Here is an 18,870-nt window from a genome sequence, read left to right on the forward strand (position 1 = left end):
ACTAAAACAAAATACTGAGTAAAAGGTGTGAATACTTTCTAAAAAGCCCCAAAATGTGTTTTTGCTTTGTCATTGTCAAATGGTGTATAGATTGATGAGGGGGGAAAAAATGTAATCCATTTTAGAATAAGGCTGTAACGTAACAAAACGTGACATTTTCTGGATTAACTGAAATTCATGTCTTAAAGTAATGATGGACTCATTTCTCTTCGCTTATTTGAGCTGTTCTTGCCATAATATGGACTTGCTCTTTTACCAAATCTTCTGTATACCACCCCTACCTTGTCACAACAACTGACTGGCTCAAATGCATTAAGATGGAAAGAAATTCCACAAATTAACTTTTAACAAGGCACACCTGTTAATTGAAATGCATTCCAGGTGACTAACTCATGAAGCTGGTTGAGAGAATGCCAAGAGTGTGCAAAGCTGTCAAGGCAAAGGGTGGGTACTTGAAGAATCTCAAATATATTTTGATTTGTTTAAGACTTTTTTGGTTACTACATAATTCCGTATGTGTTATTTCATAGTTTCGATGTCTTCACTATTACTCTAGAATGTAGAAAATAGTAAAAAAATAAAGAAAAACCCTTGAATTAGCAAGTGTGTCCAAACTTTTGACTTGTACTGTATATGTAAGAGGACGATATGCTTCTTTTGAGCCTAAAATGAAGAAAATCTGCCCAAAATTTTAGGAGTATACCCTAATGCAGCTTAGAATACTTATATAATAATATACAGTAGATTATATATACACACATACACATATACATATACATATATATATATACACACACACACACACACACACACACACACACACACACACACACACACGCGCGTATACATGCATACATACATACACTGCTCAAAAAAATAAAGGGAACACTTAAACAACACAATGTAACTCCAAGTCAATCACACTTCTGTGAAATCAAACTGTCCACTTAGGAAGCAACACTGATTGACAATAAATTTCACACTCTGTTGTGCAAATGGAATAGACAACAGGTGGAAATAATAGGCAATTAGCAAGACACCCCCAATAAAGGAGTGGTTCTGCAGGTGGTGACCACAGACCACTTCTCAGTTCCTATACTTCCTGGCTGATGTTTTGGTCACTTTTGAATGCTGGCAGTGCTTTCACTCTAGTGGTAGCATGAGACGGAGTCTACAACCCACACAAGTAGTGCAGGTCATCCAGGATGGCACATCAATGCGAGCTGTGGCAAGAAGGTTTCCTGTGTCTGTCAGCGTAGTGTCCAGAGCATGGAGGCGCTACCAGGAGACAGGCCAGTACATCAGGGGACGTGGAGGAGGCCGTAGGAGGGCAACAACCCAGCAGCAGGACCGCTACCTCCGCCTTTGTGCAAGGAGGAGCACTGCCAGAGCCCTGCAAAATGACCTCCAGCAGGCCACAAATGTGCATGTGTCTGCTCAAACGGTCAGAAACAGACTCCATGAGGGTGCTATGAGGGCCAGACGTCCACAGGTGGGGGTTGTGCTTACAGCCCAACACCATGCAGGACATTTGGCATTTGCCAGAGAACACCAAGATTGTCAAATTCGCCACTGGCGCCCTGTGCTCTTCACAGATGAAAGCAGGTTCACACTGAGCACATGTGACAGAGTCTGGAGACGCCGTGGAGAACGTTCTACTGCCTGCAACATCCTCCAGCATGACCGGTTTGGCGGTGGGTCAGCATTTCTTTGGGGGGCCGCACAGCCCTCCATGTGCTCGCCAGAGGTAGCCTGCCTGCCATTAGGTACCGAGATGAGATCCTCAGACCCCTTGTGAGACCATATGCTGGTGCGGTTGGCCCTGGGTTCCTCCTAATGCAAGACAATGCTAGACCTCATGTGGCTGGAGTGTGTCAGCAGTTCCTGCAAGAGGAAGGCATTGATGCTATGGACTGGCCCGCCCGTTCCCCAGACCTGAATCCAATTGAGCACATCTGGGACATCATGTCACGCTCCATCCACCAACGCCACGTTGCACCACAGACTGTCCAGGAGTTGGCGGATGCTTTAGTCCAGGTCTGGGAGGAGATCCCTCAGGAGACCATCCGCCACCTCATCAGCAGCATGCCCAGGCGTTGTAGGGAGGCCATACAGGCTTGTGGAGGCCACACACACTACTGAGCCTCATTTTGACTTGTTTTAAGGATATTACATCAAAGTTGGATCAACCTGTAGTGTGGTTTTTCACTTTTATTTTGAGTGTGACTCCAAATCCAGACCTCCATGGGTTGATAAATTGGATTTCCATTGATTATTTTTGTGTGATTTTGTTGTCAGCACATTCAACTATGTAAAGCACTGACAGGCTGACCCCCCCCCACCCCTTCAACCTCTGCAGCAATGCTGGCAGCACTCATACGTCTATTTCCCAAAGACAACCTCTGGATATGACGCTGAGCATGTGCACTCAACTTCTTTGGTCGACCATGGCGAGGCCTGTTCTGAGTGGAACCTGTCCTGTTAATCCGCTGTATGGTCTTGGCCACCGTGCTGCAGCTCAGTTTCAGGGTCTTGGAAATCTTCTTATAGCCCAGGCCATCTTTATGTAGAGCAACAATTCTTTTTTTCAGATCCTCAAAGAGTTCTTTGCCATGAGGTGCCATGTTGAACTTCCAGTGACCAGTCAGTATGAGGGAGTGTGAGAGCGATGACGCCAAATTTAACACACCTACTCCCCATTCACACCTGAGACCTTGTAACACTAACGAGTCACATGACACCGGGGAGGGAAAATGGCTAATTGGGCCCAATTTGGACATTTTCACTTAGGGGTGTACTCACTTTTGTTGCCAGCGGTTTAGACATTAATGCCTGTGTGTTGAGTTATTTTGAGGGGACAGCAAATTTACAGTGTTATACAAGCTGTACACTCACTACTTTACATTGTAGCAAAGTGTAATTTCTTCAGTGTTGTCACATGAAAAGATACTCATATTTACAAAAATGTGAGGGGTGTACTCACTTTTGTGAGATACTGTATATACACATATGTGTATATACACATACATACATACAGACCTACATCATTTAGCAGATGCTTTTATCCAAAGAGACTTACTGTCATGCGTACATACATTTAACATACGTGTAGTCCCAGGAATTGAACCAACTATCCTGGCGGTGCAAGTGCCATGCTCTATCAACTGTGCTACAGAGGACCACCAGATATGGACCAACAGATATTCATGTATAATCATATAGTTATGTTGCTCTCCAAGTACAAGATGCTGCCGACTGACCTGTTGAGGGAGTTGAACATCTCTATGGTGACCAGCACAGAGAGGGCCATGGTGGTAGGGTAGCGGGACTCAAACACCTCACAGTTGATGCCCTGGAACATGGGGTTGTCCTCCGAGCACTGCATAAAGTGTCTCTGTGAAGAGAGGACAGAAGTAAGGTAAGCAGGCTTCACAGCATGTAGCCAACATGGGGTTGACCTGCATACACAGATTTAAGTGTCTCTGGAGAGGTAGAGGAGAGAGGTGAGGTAGGCTTCACAACTCAGACAAGAGAGCACAGTGGAATGGGCTTTGTGTTGCACTATTCAACTTAATCCTCTTTCAATTCCATCTAGATACAGTCATTGCACATTGGAGTATTATTCCAAAGTTTCTTACACGGCATTAGATGAACGAGACTGACTTCATGCAAGTCAACGACCAGAAGAGTCGAAGCGCTGTGCGTGCGTGCGCCCACAGGAAGTGACCCAACCTTGAGACCTGCTGTGTTGGGTCCCAGATAAGATCTGACACCGCAGCAGCTGCAGGAAACCCTCGACTCAGCTCCTTCTCTGTTCCCCCTTTTCCTTCTCTGACATTTTTCCTTCTGGGGACCCTTGGACTCAGTTCGCTCTTCCCTCCCTCCTCTGTTCCCTCGATTTCTCTAACATTCCTATTTCCCTCAGACCACATGTGTCTTATTCTCCGCCAGTGAACTCTCTATTTTCTCTGAATTCTATTTCTGTCTCTTTGTATGATCCCAGGGATTGTCGTCATGGCAAATAGCTGATGGGGTAACGGGGGTTAACCGTAAGAACAACCAAATATAGCCCAGAACTGTACTAAGTGATAAAGCACCATCCTCTGGGGATGGATGCTATTGAAAACACATATAAACAAACAAGAGGTGATTGAAAAGTTACTGTTTTCCTGAGAAGAATATCCATTTCTAGAGGCAGCAGAGAAAAGGGGTTGACCTAGATCCTATTTATTAGGACACACTGTAGCAAAAATAGTTTTTAACTAGCTGGACATGTCCAAGCAGTCCCTCCTTGTTTCAGTCTGTTTTCTTGCACCCGGTGGCTAATGAATAGGACCCTAATGAAGTCATTGTAATGGTGTGTTTGTCTCCACTCACCAGCTGGTAGAAGGTCACATTAGGGCCTTCATCATCAAACAGGTACCACCAGGTGGCAGCACCCACTGTGCCCAGACCAACATACCCTGCAGGAACACACAGACAGTCAGGCAGGAAGTCAGAATCCAAGCAACAGTGAGAGCCAGGTCGATCACGTTTTAACCCCGCCATGTTAGGAATGAAAGTCACATTAGGGTAGTCTCTAACTAGCTAGCATGACACTTTGATTATGACTTGCGAGATTAAATGACATAAAAAAAGAATGAATGAGCAACTCTTGTTGTATTATAACCAGTGTCCAGTAGACCAGTATCTCACCTCCGATGGCCAGATATCTGAAGAACAGCCATCCAGAGATGAGGGGCTCCTTGGGGTTGCGGGGTGGCTTGTCCATGATGTCTAGGTCTGGGGGGTTGAAACCCAGGGCAGTCGCAGGGAGACCATCTGTCACCAAGTTGACCCACAGCAACTGTACCGGGATCAGAGCCTCAGGCAGACCCAAGATGGCCGTCAGGAAGATGCTTCAGACAGAGAGAGTAAACACACATCAGAAATACAAAGAAAACAACGTACAGTCAGCATTCTTGACAAAGGAAAATGTGTGAGTGTGTGTGTGCAGTGCATGCATCTCTGCTTACCAGACGACCTCGCCCACGTTTGAGGAGATGAGGTATCGTATGAACTGTTTCATGTTGTTGTAGATGGCCCTGCCCTCCTCCACAGCTGCCACGATGGTAGAGAAGTTATCATCAGACAGAACCATCTCAGAGGCTGACTTAGCCACAGCAGTGCCCGAGCCCATGGCAATGCCAATCTCTGCCTTCTTCAGGGCTGGCGCGTCGTTCACCCCATCGCCAGTCTGTGGAGGAAAGCAAGAGTATTTCATTATTTAATAGGGTGTTAGACATGCGATGGGAAAACTTGATAGATCGCAGAACTCTTCACTGTCAAGCCAAGTCAGAATAGATTGGCCCATAAGCGAGTTATTCAAAGAATTAGATCTAACATTTGATCTATGTAGTCATTGATTTATTTGCACACAAATTAAATGAGGTCAACATCAATCAAGATCTAGTCAAAATTATACTGAAATGAGGCACTGAGCTCCCAGGCAGTTGAATGAGACAAATGGATGGAGTTGTGCATTAACCCTCTCCTCACCATGGCAGTGATCTCATCAAACGACTGCAGGTAGCCCACGATCTTAGACTTGTGGGCTGGCTCCACACGGGCGAAGCACCGTGCCCGCTTTACAGCGTCTCTCTGGGACTCTATGGGTAGGTCGTCAAACTCCCTGCCCGTGTAGGCCTTGCCCACCACATCCTCATCCTCGCCGAAGATACCGATGCGTCGGCAGATGGCCACAGCCGTGCCCTTGTTGTCCCCGGTGATCATGATGACACGGATGCCCGCCTCGGCGCAGAGCTGGATGGCGCCAATCACCTCCTTCCTGGGCGGGTCCAGCATGCCCACGCAGCCAACGAACGTTAGGCCCGTCTGGAGAGAGCGAGGAGAGGATGTGGAGAAAAGAGAGGAAGAAGAGGAGGAAAAGAGGGGTAGGAGGCAGGTAGAGGAAGAGGATGAGTGAGTGTCAAAGAATGAGGTCCCACTGTAGCTCAGTTGGTAGAGCATGGCGCTTGCAACGCCAGGGTTGTGGGTTCGATTCCCACGGGGGGCCAGTAAAAAAAAAAAAAAATGTAATAAAATGTATGCACTCTACTGTAAGTCGCTCTGGATAAGAGCATCTGCTAAATGACTCAAATGTAAATGTAAGGCAGTAGAATGTGAGCACCAGATAGATGAATGAACAGCACCCAGTCAGGCATCAGAATACAACCTGGATGTAACTCAAGATAAAGAGTGTCAGAGTAGGGTGAGCTCACCACATACAAATGATGATCATTATCATTGTATTTAAGGTGGATGATCTCTTCTTACATAGGACATGTCTATAAAAACAAAACAAATAACTCTCCCTGCCCAGTTCTATCCATGCCCTGTCTCTGAAATAGCACACAGAAACCTACAAACACTAAGTTGTTCCATCTCTCTCTTGTACCTCATACTCAGCGAACTTAGTGGCGTTCTCCAGATCCATGTCTTCCCGTTTTGGTGGTAAATCCCGTGTGGCCATGCCCAGGCATCTCAGTGTGTCCCTACCGGTGCCCCAGTCCCTGATCAGGGAGGTCAGCTGCTCTCTCAGGGGCATGGTCAGCGCCACCTTCCCTGTGCCAACACGCAGGTACTGGCAACGCTCCATCACACTCTCTGGGGCACCCTGTGGGATTGGAGTGGAAAGGTTGGGTGTGTGTGTGTGTAGGGAGAGGGGGGTACAGGGGTCAAAAGGACACACAAAATAAAAAAAATGACAGCAAAACAACTTGGACATCCAAGCTCCTATCACTCTGGCTTACACAGAAAATGCATTGAGTCTGAAAATGTATTATTAAAGCATGTGAGAGATCTGTTGACTGAGGGGTTTGTGTGTGCACCTTGATGAACATCTTGCTCCCAGAGCCTGGTTTGCTAGTGGGGGTACAGTACACAGACATGGACTTGCGGTCGCGAGAGAACTCCAGAGTAAACTCTTTCTTCATCAGCTGCCTGATCACCTGGTGAGAGAGAGAGACACACACCGAGAGAGAGATACCGAGAGAGAGAGAGAAGAAAAGAAGAGAGCAAAAGAGAGAAAGAGACAGGGTGTTTATTCCAGACAGGCGTGTAAGTGGGCAGCTGTCATCCTCTCAGTACGAGGTGGGGGACTCTGCCTTGGTTGTGTTGTTGTTTTGATGGAGGGGGCTCTAATGGGCCAGGTGTGGGACTGGGAGGCTTCTCTTTGGCTGTGATGCTGACATGATGGATGAGACACTCCAGCATCCTATCTACTCTGGACTGGGAGGCTGTGTTGTGTTTGTGGTGGAAGGGGCTCTATCAGATTATGGCCCGTATCCACACAGCCTTTCAGAGTAGACCCACTGATCTATGATCAGTTTAGCCTTTTAGATCATAATGAATAAGATTATATGGACAGATCCTAGATTTTTGTATTTAACCTTTATTTAGATCAGCACTCCTGATTTGTGGATCTGGGCCCACATGGGTGACTGACTGGGAGGTTTGGCTGTGTTTTTGACACCGGATGGATGGTACTCTAACAGCCAAAGGCACCAGACACAACTGAGCAAGTCTGTATATGAAGTGCCAGGATCAATCTGGGCCAGACAGGACCCTCTGTCTATGTAAGTTCTAGCGCCAAACAGGTGGTACATGTTGATTTTACAAGGGACACTGAGACCACTTAGTGGGTGCAACTCAACTGGGCCTTAAGGCATAAGCTTGTAATGAAGTGCAAGGTTACCATAGAACGTATACAGCCCTGCTTTCACATCCTTAAAAATCATCAAAATGTCTGACTAACATGCATCATACTGATCAAGCTGTAAATAATCAGAAATGGTTGGTTAGGTTTGCATTGTCATTTGTGGATACTGAGAGACCCATTTCCCTCACTTTCCATTTCCTAGTGTCTAGTTATGAAGTACCACTAGGCGTCACCCTCGTTCCAGTTCCCATGAGCTCTCTCACTCTCACTCCACCCCACCTCCCCTCTCCCCCCCTCCCAGCTCAGACATCTCTGACGTGGAGACATGATGCCAGAGGCCTCCATAGACACTTCACAGATGTCCTCACAGACAGAGAGCCACTGAGCCAAAAGACCCCTCTTCCCATCATTAAGCCACTGAGACACTGATCCCATATTAAGCCAAAATCCCTCTCTTCCTCCCGTCGTAAAACAAAAGACGAGGAACGTGAGTCGAGTCGGTCTAGTGACGGCAGAGGAGGAAGCTAAACATCGTCTTACACACTTCACCGACAACTAGTGCATTAGTAGGAAACGACATCCTATTTATTTTCTGTTCAAAGCCCTAACAGAGGGCTGGAAAGTTTAGCTAACCTCTTCATAAACTCCCTGGCTTGTCTAAATATTATTATCTCTAGCCTCCGAGGACGACTTGTGTCAGTGACAGGGTTTTTTTGTCGTGGGACCGTTGGGAATTTTAAATGGAACTTTATCTGGGGTTCAGTGGAAAAACTTGGAACCGCTGGTCATTGACAAGAGCACAGGGAGTTAGACTCTCTCTCACGCCTACCTGTCACAGTGTCACTGGTCATTCACAAAGACAGAGAGAAGAGAAGACACACCTCTTGTTGACAGAGTCAGACGAGGAAAGGCATCATTTCGCACAGATGGAAGCTCAGAGCCCATCATTGGGCATTCACCACAGGGCAGTTAGGTCAGTTGGTAGCACTTTACAATAAATCCACATAATAAAGAATTTATAATGGATTCGTTAATTTATTCATCATTTATTAATAATTCATCATATATTAATAATTCATCATTTATTAATAATTCATCATTTATTAATAATTCATAAGACGTTTAATGCAATTTACTAATCATTAGTTAAGACTTTTTGCATCGTCTCAAGTGTGGGCTATTTATAGTTTATAAATGTTTTAAGTGACCACTCATTTCTGTGTGCGTGAGCATCTTTGTTATCATTCATGCATTCGGCATAATGTAATATCTAGTTTGTATACATAGCTAAGTCTAAGAAGAAATTTGCAAGCTTGTCTTAAATCACACAGCTGAATTTAAATCACGCACCCTTTTAGTTATGGGTTAACCCGAGATTATAAACTGGGTTGTTTGAGCCCTGAATGCTGATTGGCTGAATGCCGTGGTATATGACAAAACATTTATTTTTACTGTTCGAATTACGTTTGTAACCAGTTTATAATATCAATAAGGCACCTCAGCGGTTTGTGGTATATGGCCAATATACCACGGTAAGTGCTGTGTCCAGGCACTCAGTTGTGGTGTGTATAAGAACAGCCCATACCACACCCCCTCGTGCCTTATTGCTTAATTAGACTGTCCTAAGGAGTGACTGCAATCCACACTGGTTTTTGTAGGAAATTCCCTGCCAAGAAATGCTTGTGTTCACAATATTTTCATAAACATCCTCTGTATTGTGTGCTTATTGTTTAACCATTGATATGTTCTAGGGGCCATTTTGAGACCTTAAGGAGCATCAGGTACTGCTGGAATGTCTACTAATGGCATGTCCATCTTTTTGTGAGAAATTACACTGTTCACTCAAAACATTTATAAAGTATAAATAAAGTATAAATATCCCACACTTTAGAAGAGGCCACGCAAAAATACTTAACTAATGATTAGTAAATGGTTTAAAATAACCTATATTAAACATCTTATGAATGATTTTATGAATCATTATTCAATACGTTAAAAGTGATTTATAAATGTGTGAATAACTAGGTTACTAAATTTACAAATGTGGGAGTAATTATTAATTTATGAATATGCTATTTACTTGGAGTTATTATAAAGTTCTACCTGAGAATCTGTATTCTCACACATTCTCTCTTGGGGATTACGAACACTCTTAGTGCAGGCCAGCCAGTTACCGATGCAATTTGGACTACTGATGGAGCAATCACTGGTTTCATTAAATAATCAATTTCATGCGAGAAACCCATTTAAGTGTTAAACTAGAGGCTGAGGTGATCTTAGTGGAGATAATTGTCCCATGCGTTGAAAGCCAATAGGTACCTGCTCCCATTACCATACTTTGTTTAAATCACTGTGTTCATGACAATATGTTAGATACAGAATTAAATAACGCACGGCATATGAATATGCGAGCAGTATGAAGTATGCCTAATACACACAACATGCATGGATAGAAGTGCTGTATACATTCCATCCACAATCCCTCCCCACTACCCCCCAGTGTTTTCCATTGCTGCTTACTGCGTTGCACGCTCCGGCGCGCTCCACCTTGCTGAGGCCTGACATGTCAGTCTTGAACACGTTCATCTTCTCCACCAGGGTAGTGAGGGCAGTCTCTGTCGCCTCACCCACCTTCTCATACACTCCTTTGGCCTAGGAGAGGGGAGAGGATTGGTTAGTCAAAAGCACGGAGAAACTGTCCGTGTTCAAATACCCTCATTTGCGTTCTAAATTGTAGGCATTTTGGGTATGCGAAAATAGAGAATTGAGTATGCTTTAAATGCCAGGATAAACTAATTTGGGCTTTTCATCTAGTAGAATTCGCTGCACCCGATTAAGGAGGAGAATCACCTTTGAGACCCACGTGTTTCTGACAACAGCTGATAAAATCACAAGGTGATGCACCATACAAAAATGAATGAATGGCTGGAATCAACGCAATTGTGCATTAAATTACATTCTCAGTATGGATGAGTCTAGTATGTTGACATTTGTTGCTTATTGCATTAGGTGTGACTACTCTGTGCGTTTTAAAATAGTGGACTGTATGTGGTACAATTAGTATAAAGTATGTAAGACATCTAGGCAAGACAGATTCCGGACACAGCCACTTGTCACGTGCCGAATACAACGTGTAAAACTTAGTGAAATGCTTCAAGAAAGAGTTCATAAAATATTTTGTAAATAAACAAAAAGTTTTAAAAAATCCAATCAACCACAAAGTAACACAAGAAATGAACATAACAATAACGATGCTATATACAGGGGGTACCGGTACCAAGTCAATGTATGGGAGTACAGGTTAATTGAGGTCATTTGTAAAGTGACTACAGTGAGGGAAAAAAGTATTTGATCCCCTGCAGATTTTGTACGTTTGCCCACTGACAAAGAAATGATCAGTATATCATTTTAATGGTAGGTTTATTTGAACAGTGAGAGACAGAATAACAACAAAAAAATCCAGAAAAACGCATGTCAAAAAGGTTAGAAATTGATTTGCATTTTAAATGAGGGAAATAAGTATGAATCCCGGAACATATTCCAGTCTGTGCTAGCAAAACAGTCCTGTAGCGTAGCATCCGCGTCATCTGACCACTTCTGCATTGAGCGAGTCACTGGTACTTCCTGCTTTAGTTTTTGCTTGTAAGCAGGAATCAGGAGGATAGAATTATGGTCAAATTTCCCAAATGGTGGGCGAGGGAGAGCTTTGAATGCATCTCTGGTTACACATGTGACAATGCTGGTAGAAATGAGGTAAAACGGATTTAAGTTTGCCTGCATTAAAGTCCACGGCCACTAGGAGCGCCGCTTCTGGATTAGCATTTTCTTGTTTGCTTATGGCCTAATACAGCTTGTTGAGTGCGGTCTTAGTGCCAGCATCGGTTTGTGGTGGTAAATAGAAGGCTACGAATAATATAGATGTGAAATCCTGGTAGATAGTGTGATCTACAGCTTATCATGAGGTGATCTACAGCTTATCATGAGGTGATCTACAGCTTATCATGAGGTGATCTACCTCAGGCGAGCAATACCTCGACACTTCTTTAATATTAGACATTGCGCACCAGCAGTTATTGACAAATAGACACACACCCCCACCCCTTGTCTTACCAGACGTAGCTGCTCTGTCCTGCTGAAAAACAGAGAAGCCAGCCCGCTCTATACAATCCTTGCTGTTGTTCAGTCAAGTCTCAGTGAAACATAAGATACAGTTTTTAATGTCACATTGGAAGGATTTTCTTAATAAGCACCAGAGGTGTGGACTCGAGTCACATGACTTGGACTCGAGTCAGACTCGAGTTACAAATATGATGACTTGCAACTCAACTTTAACACCAATGACTCGTGACTTGAGCCTTATGACTCGACCTGACTTGATACCCTCCCCAAGCCCAAATATAAAAAAATGCTATTTAAAAAAAAGTGTGCAGCGCATCAACTCTTCATTTAACGGATTACAGTTTGAATCGGACAGCAGCCAATCAAATTGTGCCAGCTGAGAAAAAGTTGTGCGTGGCAGTGCAGAGGAACGTTGACGGGTGAATTCAGATGGAGCCCTTGGAAAGATGATACCCACAATTATTATTTTCAAATATAAAGACGACACTGTATCAACAAAAAACGGATTGCAACTTGCAAAACATGCAGGAAGAAAATTAGACGGAGGTGCAACAATTTCCAAGTCGTGGCTAATATAGCCGACAGCTATATATTTTATTACTTTACTAATGTATCATGTAGGTTAACGTAACATTAAATCAATGAGCCTCCACACAGTCAGTCAGTGCGGGAACGTGATCATTACACCCAAGATTGAGCTACAACTGGCTAGGCAGTTGGTAGTCTAAATCCTGCCTGATGTTACTGCTGTTCCTAAAACAAGGTTGGGCGATTGTGTACAAGCCTACATCGCCCGATTGCGCCCCATAGCGATCCTCGATAGTCGATCACTATTGGGGGGGTGGGTCGTCCATGGAAATATAACATTTATTTGGAAAGTAATAAATATATAGATATTTTTAAAAGCATTCATGATTTGCATAAATGTAATATACTAACTATTACTCTTCTTCAAAATATTAAATGGTATTACATTTGGTAAAGTGCACATTATGACTTGTTTAGGACTCAAAACTCAAAGTTTAGGACTTGAGACTTGACTCAGACTTGCCTGTCTTGACTTGGGACTTGAGTGCTAAGACTTGAGACTTACTTGTGACGTGTAAAACAATGACTTGGTCCCACCTCTGATAAGCACTGATGTGATGTCTAAAAGTCTGACTAACCAAGGTGTGTGTGTGTGCACGTCAATTAGTGAGTGCATTCTCAGTCATTCACATCAACCTTCTCTAGTTCTCATTAGATGACTTGAGTCATAGAGAGTGAGTGGTGTGGTTTCATAGCTGGCTGACCTGCCAGGTAATGTCCTCTGTAGCTCAGTTGGTAGAGCATGGCGCTTGCAATGCCAAGATAGTCGGTTTGATCCCCGGGACCAACCATACGTAAAATGGATACAATAGCTTTTATTATTATACTGTATATTATTATGACTTGAGTAGGTGGAGCCCGCTGTGTTTTAATAGGACACAGCCCTGCCCACACTGTGCTCGTCTGCCCCACTGAACACAACATGGTCAATAAACCCCCACTGCCCTCCACCGCCATCAGGGTCCACTAATCTCACACCACTCTGTCCACACAGCTGCTCTACCTTTATCGTTCCTTCCCTCCTCCCTCCCTTCCTTCCTTCCTTCCTCCATCCATTATCTCAAGTTGGGAAAGCCACACTTTTACAAAATGGCATGCTAATTCAGTTCTACAACGAGTCTTTTTGGGAAACAATCACAGTTTGTTCTCGGTGTTTGAATAGCTTGTAATTAAACTGCTGTGTCCTTGGCTTCATTTACACACAGCATGGTTACCATGACACCGTGGTGATGACAGAGGTGAGAAAAGCAATCAGAGAACTAGAGAAACAGAATCACACAGAGTAAAATTAGATCAGCTACTGTAGGAGGCTTGGATGTGTGTGTGTGTGTGTCGTTATCATTCATGCATTCGGCATAATGTAATACCTAATTTGTATACATAGCTAAGTTTATGAAGAAATTTGCAAGCTTGTCTTACTGGCACAAAACCTCTTTGCATTGCAACCACACACTCATTTGTGTATCACGGAGGTTAGTCCAACTCAACATTAATGATGACATCAGTCAAACCTAGGAGAAGGCAGCAACAGATGTGCAGCCATGTCTACGGCTCAGTGTGTGTGCCACAGCTGCTCAGAGCGAAGGCTTTTTACCACTGATGAAAACAGGGTGAAAGCCCAGGAACAGAGAGGGTCGAGCTGCAGAAGAGTGCCTTAATGACTCACAAAAACATAGTGTGTGTGTGTGTGTGTGTGTGTGTGTGTGTGTGTGTGTGTGTGTGTGTCAGCACTGACCTCATTGTAGTCCAGTGAGGAGTCGTTGCACATGGAACACACAGTGGCCAGCTCCAGTAGTCCATCATAGTCTCCGCACTGGACAACCTTGTCCCCTTTCAACCTGGGAGAGAACGCACACATTTATTTTTCTATCCTTGTGGGAGCAGACAATTGATTCCCATTCAAAATTATATTTTCCTTAACTTCTAACCATTAAACTAACCTTTACCCCTAACTCTAAACCCTAATTGTAACCCTAAAATAGCCCCCCCCAAAACACATTTGTTAAATACTAGCACACCTTAATTCACGCTCATAACTAATAATGGAGTAAATGTACAATGTGATTTCTGTACACACAAGCTGTATCTAAGCCATCCAGTTGTGTAACTGCCAGTGTCTTAAGATTTCATAAATACACTGTGAACAAAACATTAGGAACACCTTCCCAATATTGAGTTGCACCCCTCCTTTTGCCCTCAGAACAGGCTCAATTTGTCAGAGCATAGACTGTACAAAGTGTCGAAAGCATTCCACTGGAATGCTGGCCCATGTTGACTCCAATGCTTCCCACAGGTGTGCCAAGTTGGCTGGATGTCCCTTGGGTGATGGAGCACTCTTGATACACATGGGAAACTGTTGAGCGTGAAAAACCCAGGAGAATTGCAGTTCTTGACACACTCAAACCGGTGTGCCTGGCACCTACTACCATACCCCGTTCAAAAGGCACATACATTTTTTGTCTTGCCCATTCATCCTCTGAATGTCACACATTCACAATCCATGTCTCAAGGCTTACAAATCCTTATTTAATCCTATCTCCCCTTCATCTACACTGATTGAAGTGGATAGGGTGGCCACATTTAAAATCACCCAAATGTGGGACATGATGATTTTGCGGGACATTAACGTGGCAGCGTAGCCTACATTACTTTTGTTGTTTCTGTGGGGGGGGGGGGGGGGGGGGGGGCTATTGAATCTCATTAAAGAACATGCAAAAAATGTATCCTCCAATTGCAACATCTGCCTATGCCCACACATATTGTCTCAATAATATTTTCAATTTTTAATACCCTCAAATACCAAGTTAGGGATACCTCATTTCAAAATAGGCCACCATCACTGTCAATCGTGAATTCTTTAACACGTTTTACTGGTGAAACGTCCAAACTAACTGCATCTGCATGCCAGCCATTTGATCTCAATCAGTTTCATAGGAATATGCATTTAGAGCTTGAATTACTGTTCCATGAACAAATTAGAACAGGTGGTGTTAAAACTATAGCCTAGCCTTCCTGTATTTTGTTTCAATCCAAGCACATTCTGCCTAGTGGCACGCAAGGTTGAGTTTTGGCCACATGAGGGAAAAAGTGTGACTTCAGTTAACCATCCTAAAATCTAAATGAGAAATGAGGTGGTGTTTCGATGTAACAGTGACATTACTATATTTGTTACTGTTATGTAGAATACTAATTAATCATTATGCGGTCTTTAAGAAATTGATTCAGTTGCTTTGATCTAACTTCACTAAACAAGCACCATTGTGAGAAGTGGCTGAGCAACACATCGGTGCGCGCTAGCAGCACTACGCCCCTGCTCCCACTGCACCAAACGAGCTAGTTGAAGCACACCTAGCCTACTCTTTTGCCTAAAGCAAAATTTGGTGATGCAGAAACGAGATCACGTGTGTATGTTTTATGAAAATCTGGGAATATTTGACCAAGGAAACATTTTTGGTTGGTCTAAAACAGTTACGAAGGGAAACTTAAAACAGGATCGAGAGAAGAAGCAGCAAATATGCTGAATGAGTAACTAATAACCATGGAGAGCCTCAAAGTTTGACGAAATTACCTTAGTTCTTTCAGTCTAATACGGCTATTTATTTAGGCCTACTTCTGTAGCGCATCAGAAGCATGCTTTTTGTAAGTATTTAGGACTAACTGTCCTCTCCAAGTTTAGCTGTAATTTAACCGGAAAGGATTTGAGAAATGTGATTGGTTGACAATAAGGCTTATGAATTTGGCCTACCTCTCGTCTTGCATTGGGCAGAATATCACCAGTGCCACATCATTATGATATACATCTTCCCATAAGTGCAATGTGACCCCAAGAGATGGGTTGGAATATCGGACTCTTTCTGTGTGGTGTTTGAATTTGTTGATCAAATACGGTACATGATTGTTTGGTTGCGGGACAAATGGCCAAAATGAGAGAATGTCCACAATCAGAGACAGGTGGTCACCCTATTAACAGGTGACGTCAATAAGCGATCATTGCATTCACCTGTTCAGTCTATGTCATGGAAAGAGCAGGTGTCCTTAAATGTTTTGTGTACTCAGTGTATGTCGGTAACGACAGTAATATAAATGACACCCGTAACATAGAGCTCCTAGTCAGTTTTAGAATGGGTAACAAGCAAAAGGCTGGCGCTAACGCTTTATCATGGACGAAGTGTGCAAAGTGTTGAAGGTACCAACTTGTCTGTTCAAGCAGTTGGCACACAATTCAGACACTCATCGGCACAGCACAAGACATGCAACTGGAGGTCTCTTCACAGTTCCAAGGTCAAGAACAGAGGCTGGGAAGCACACAGTATTAAATAGAGCCATGACTAAATGTAACTCTGCCAGCCCAGGTAACTCAAGCTAGCAATAAAACTTGAAACAAAAACAAGCGAGAAAAAAAAACAAAAAACGACACAACGGGGACTGTGGAGAGACATTTTTATATATTTTGTATTTTAATTTGCACTGTATAATTTCTTGTATTTCGTAGGTGGGTGGCCTTGCACGGGCAGGAGCTATCTCTTGTTTATGAAGAGTGAGGAAGGAGCAGGAAATTATGTAGTACTGTAGTGTTTTGTATATTATGATTTTATTTATGTTTTCGGTTTGGACCTCAGGAAGAGTGCAGCGGCTAATTGAGATCATAATAAATAGTGCGAAATACTACAACACACTTAATTTTCCTCATGAGCCAAATCTATTGGTTTTCTACACAAAGTTTCAAAGGAAATGCTGTGATCTATTCAATAAACAAAATAGACCAGAAAAAATGGATAAGAGTGTGGAGGTATAGCAGGAACAGTGGCATCTAGTGGGCAAAACCTCATACATTTACACTCCTTTTAGGTAAATATTACTAGCAACTTTAAATTATAATATTCTCTGAAAAGTGTGTGGGGGGGGGGACATCACCAGATTCACAGAGAATACAATACATAGTATGAAGAAGCAATACTCCAAGCCACAGCTTATACTACTTGAAAACTGATACTGTATACTGGTTGTTGGGGTGGGATTGGCATTGGGTGTGGAGGGTACGTGGGTGGCTTTTGACAATTTTTAATGTCTTACTCATTGGTAGGAAGAAGTTTGGTCCAAATTGGATGTTGGGTACTATATTTATTGAATATTATCCTATAAATAAAATTTCAACAAAATAATGTTTTAGGAATGCCAATCTTACTTGTTTCAGATCAATCTGAAATTACATGGAACAACTCGTGTGTATGTGTGAATGTGTTTGTGTGTGCGTTGGGAGCAGCAGCGGTGGCTGGTTGGTTGCATGACCACATGGCACACAGCCCAGTAGAGGCAGCAACAGTTGCTTGTAGAGCAACAGCCCACACAACAACCCACACTGTATGGCACTGCACCGCATGGCATGCCAGCCTGAGATTTCATAACATCTCAGTAGAGAACAAGTTTCGCACCCACAAACCAACCAGAACAGTGATAAGGACTTCATACACCTTTCTAAAACACAGTATCATCATGTTGCATTATATTGGATATAATCATGAGGTTTTAATCAACTTCAGTAGAGAGATTGTAACGAGTAAACAGTCTGAAGGGGAACATTTGGCATGGTAAGACATCATGAGATCATAGTAGTTAACCCTTTACACTCGTGGAAATTGGCCTATATGGATCGGGCCAAATTTAAATGTTTGAACCAGAAGAACTATAAAAAGCATATGCATAACCATGGTAGCAATTGAAAGAGAACACTTTGGAGATTATGGGGAAATTATCAGACCAAAGGTGAGGAAACCAGTTCCCCTAACAAGACTGAAACCAAACATTACACTGTTGATTTTCTATTTACTGTACTTTTCACAGCATTTGTCAATGATGAAATCTGAAAACACTCTGGATACTGTACATTCAGTAACATAAGACTATTCACTGAAATGTTGGATTAGGTGCACAATAATAAAAATAAACTATTACAAGGGTTTGAGTGAGAAGTCTAACTGGTATCTCAGTGGCCACACACCTCTCCAAACTGTGCACAGTTCCCAAGAAATGTCAATACACTTTTTATGACTCAAGGAAAGAGCCGTCAACTATAAGGTGCTTTTATTAGCTCTCCTAGCTTTGCCATTGAGGAACATAAGCAAGCACACTAGATTTTTGTTTGGAACACAGCCCTGAGTCCCCAGCATCACACAATTACTGTAGTTTACACAATCCAAAAACGTTCCATTATAAATCGCAATCGTTGCCAGGTGGGCATCATTTGAAAGCTTATTCTATTGCCAACATGGCTAACTAAGTTAGAAAATCCAACCTTACAGTGTTAGGCTTTCAAAGACACTTCATTCACTAAAATTCCAATTGTTTGTCTGGAGTCATGAGTGCATTCAAGTGCGTATTCCACAGCTAATTTCCTTCACAATAGAACTAACATAAGCTCATTCTGTTCAGGGCGACCCAGGATATAACGCATATCATCTTTGTAA

The 18,870-nt window shown here is 43.1% G+C and overlaps 1 protein-coding gene across 2 annotated transcripts in view; it reads right to left on the reverse strand.

The window, feature by feature from the left end:
- The window catches only part of LOC115148446 (sarcoplasmic/endoplasmic reticulum calcium ATPase 1), an 80,209-nt gene that overhangs the window by 7,559 nt on the left and 53,780 nt on the right, over window positions 1-18,870 (reverse strand). For both annotated transcript variants that reach the window (XM_029690339.1, XM_029690338.1), the window contains exons 12-20: window positions 14,142-14,244; window positions 10,220-10,351; window positions 6,870-6,989; window positions 6,437-6,655; window positions 5,539-5,874; window positions 5,016-5,236; window positions 4,696-4,898; window positions 4,378-4,463; window positions 3,261-3,394 (exon numbers count right to left, since the gene is read on the reverse strand). In XM_029690339.1, coding sequence (XP_029546199.1) covers window positions 3,261-3,394; window positions 4,378-4,463; window positions 4,696-4,898; window positions 5,016-5,236; window positions 5,539-5,874; window positions 6,437-6,655; window positions 6,870-6,989; window positions 10,220-10,351; window positions 14,142-14,244 — 1,554 coding nt within the window. The remainder of the gene's footprint in view (window positions 1-3,260; window positions 3,395-4,377; window positions 4,464-4,695; window positions 4,899-5,015; window positions 5,237-5,538; window positions 5,875-6,436; window positions 6,656-6,869; window positions 6,990-10,219; window positions 10,352-14,141; window positions 14,245-18,870) is intronic.

The sequence above is a fragment of the Salmo trutta genome, chromosome 15, assembly GCF_901001165.1.
Source record: "Salmo trutta chromosome 15, fSalTru1.1, whole genome shotgun sequence".
Taxonomy (NCBI): domain Eukaryota; kingdom Metazoa; phylum Chordata; class Actinopteri; order Salmoniformes; family Salmonidae; genus Salmo; species Salmo trutta.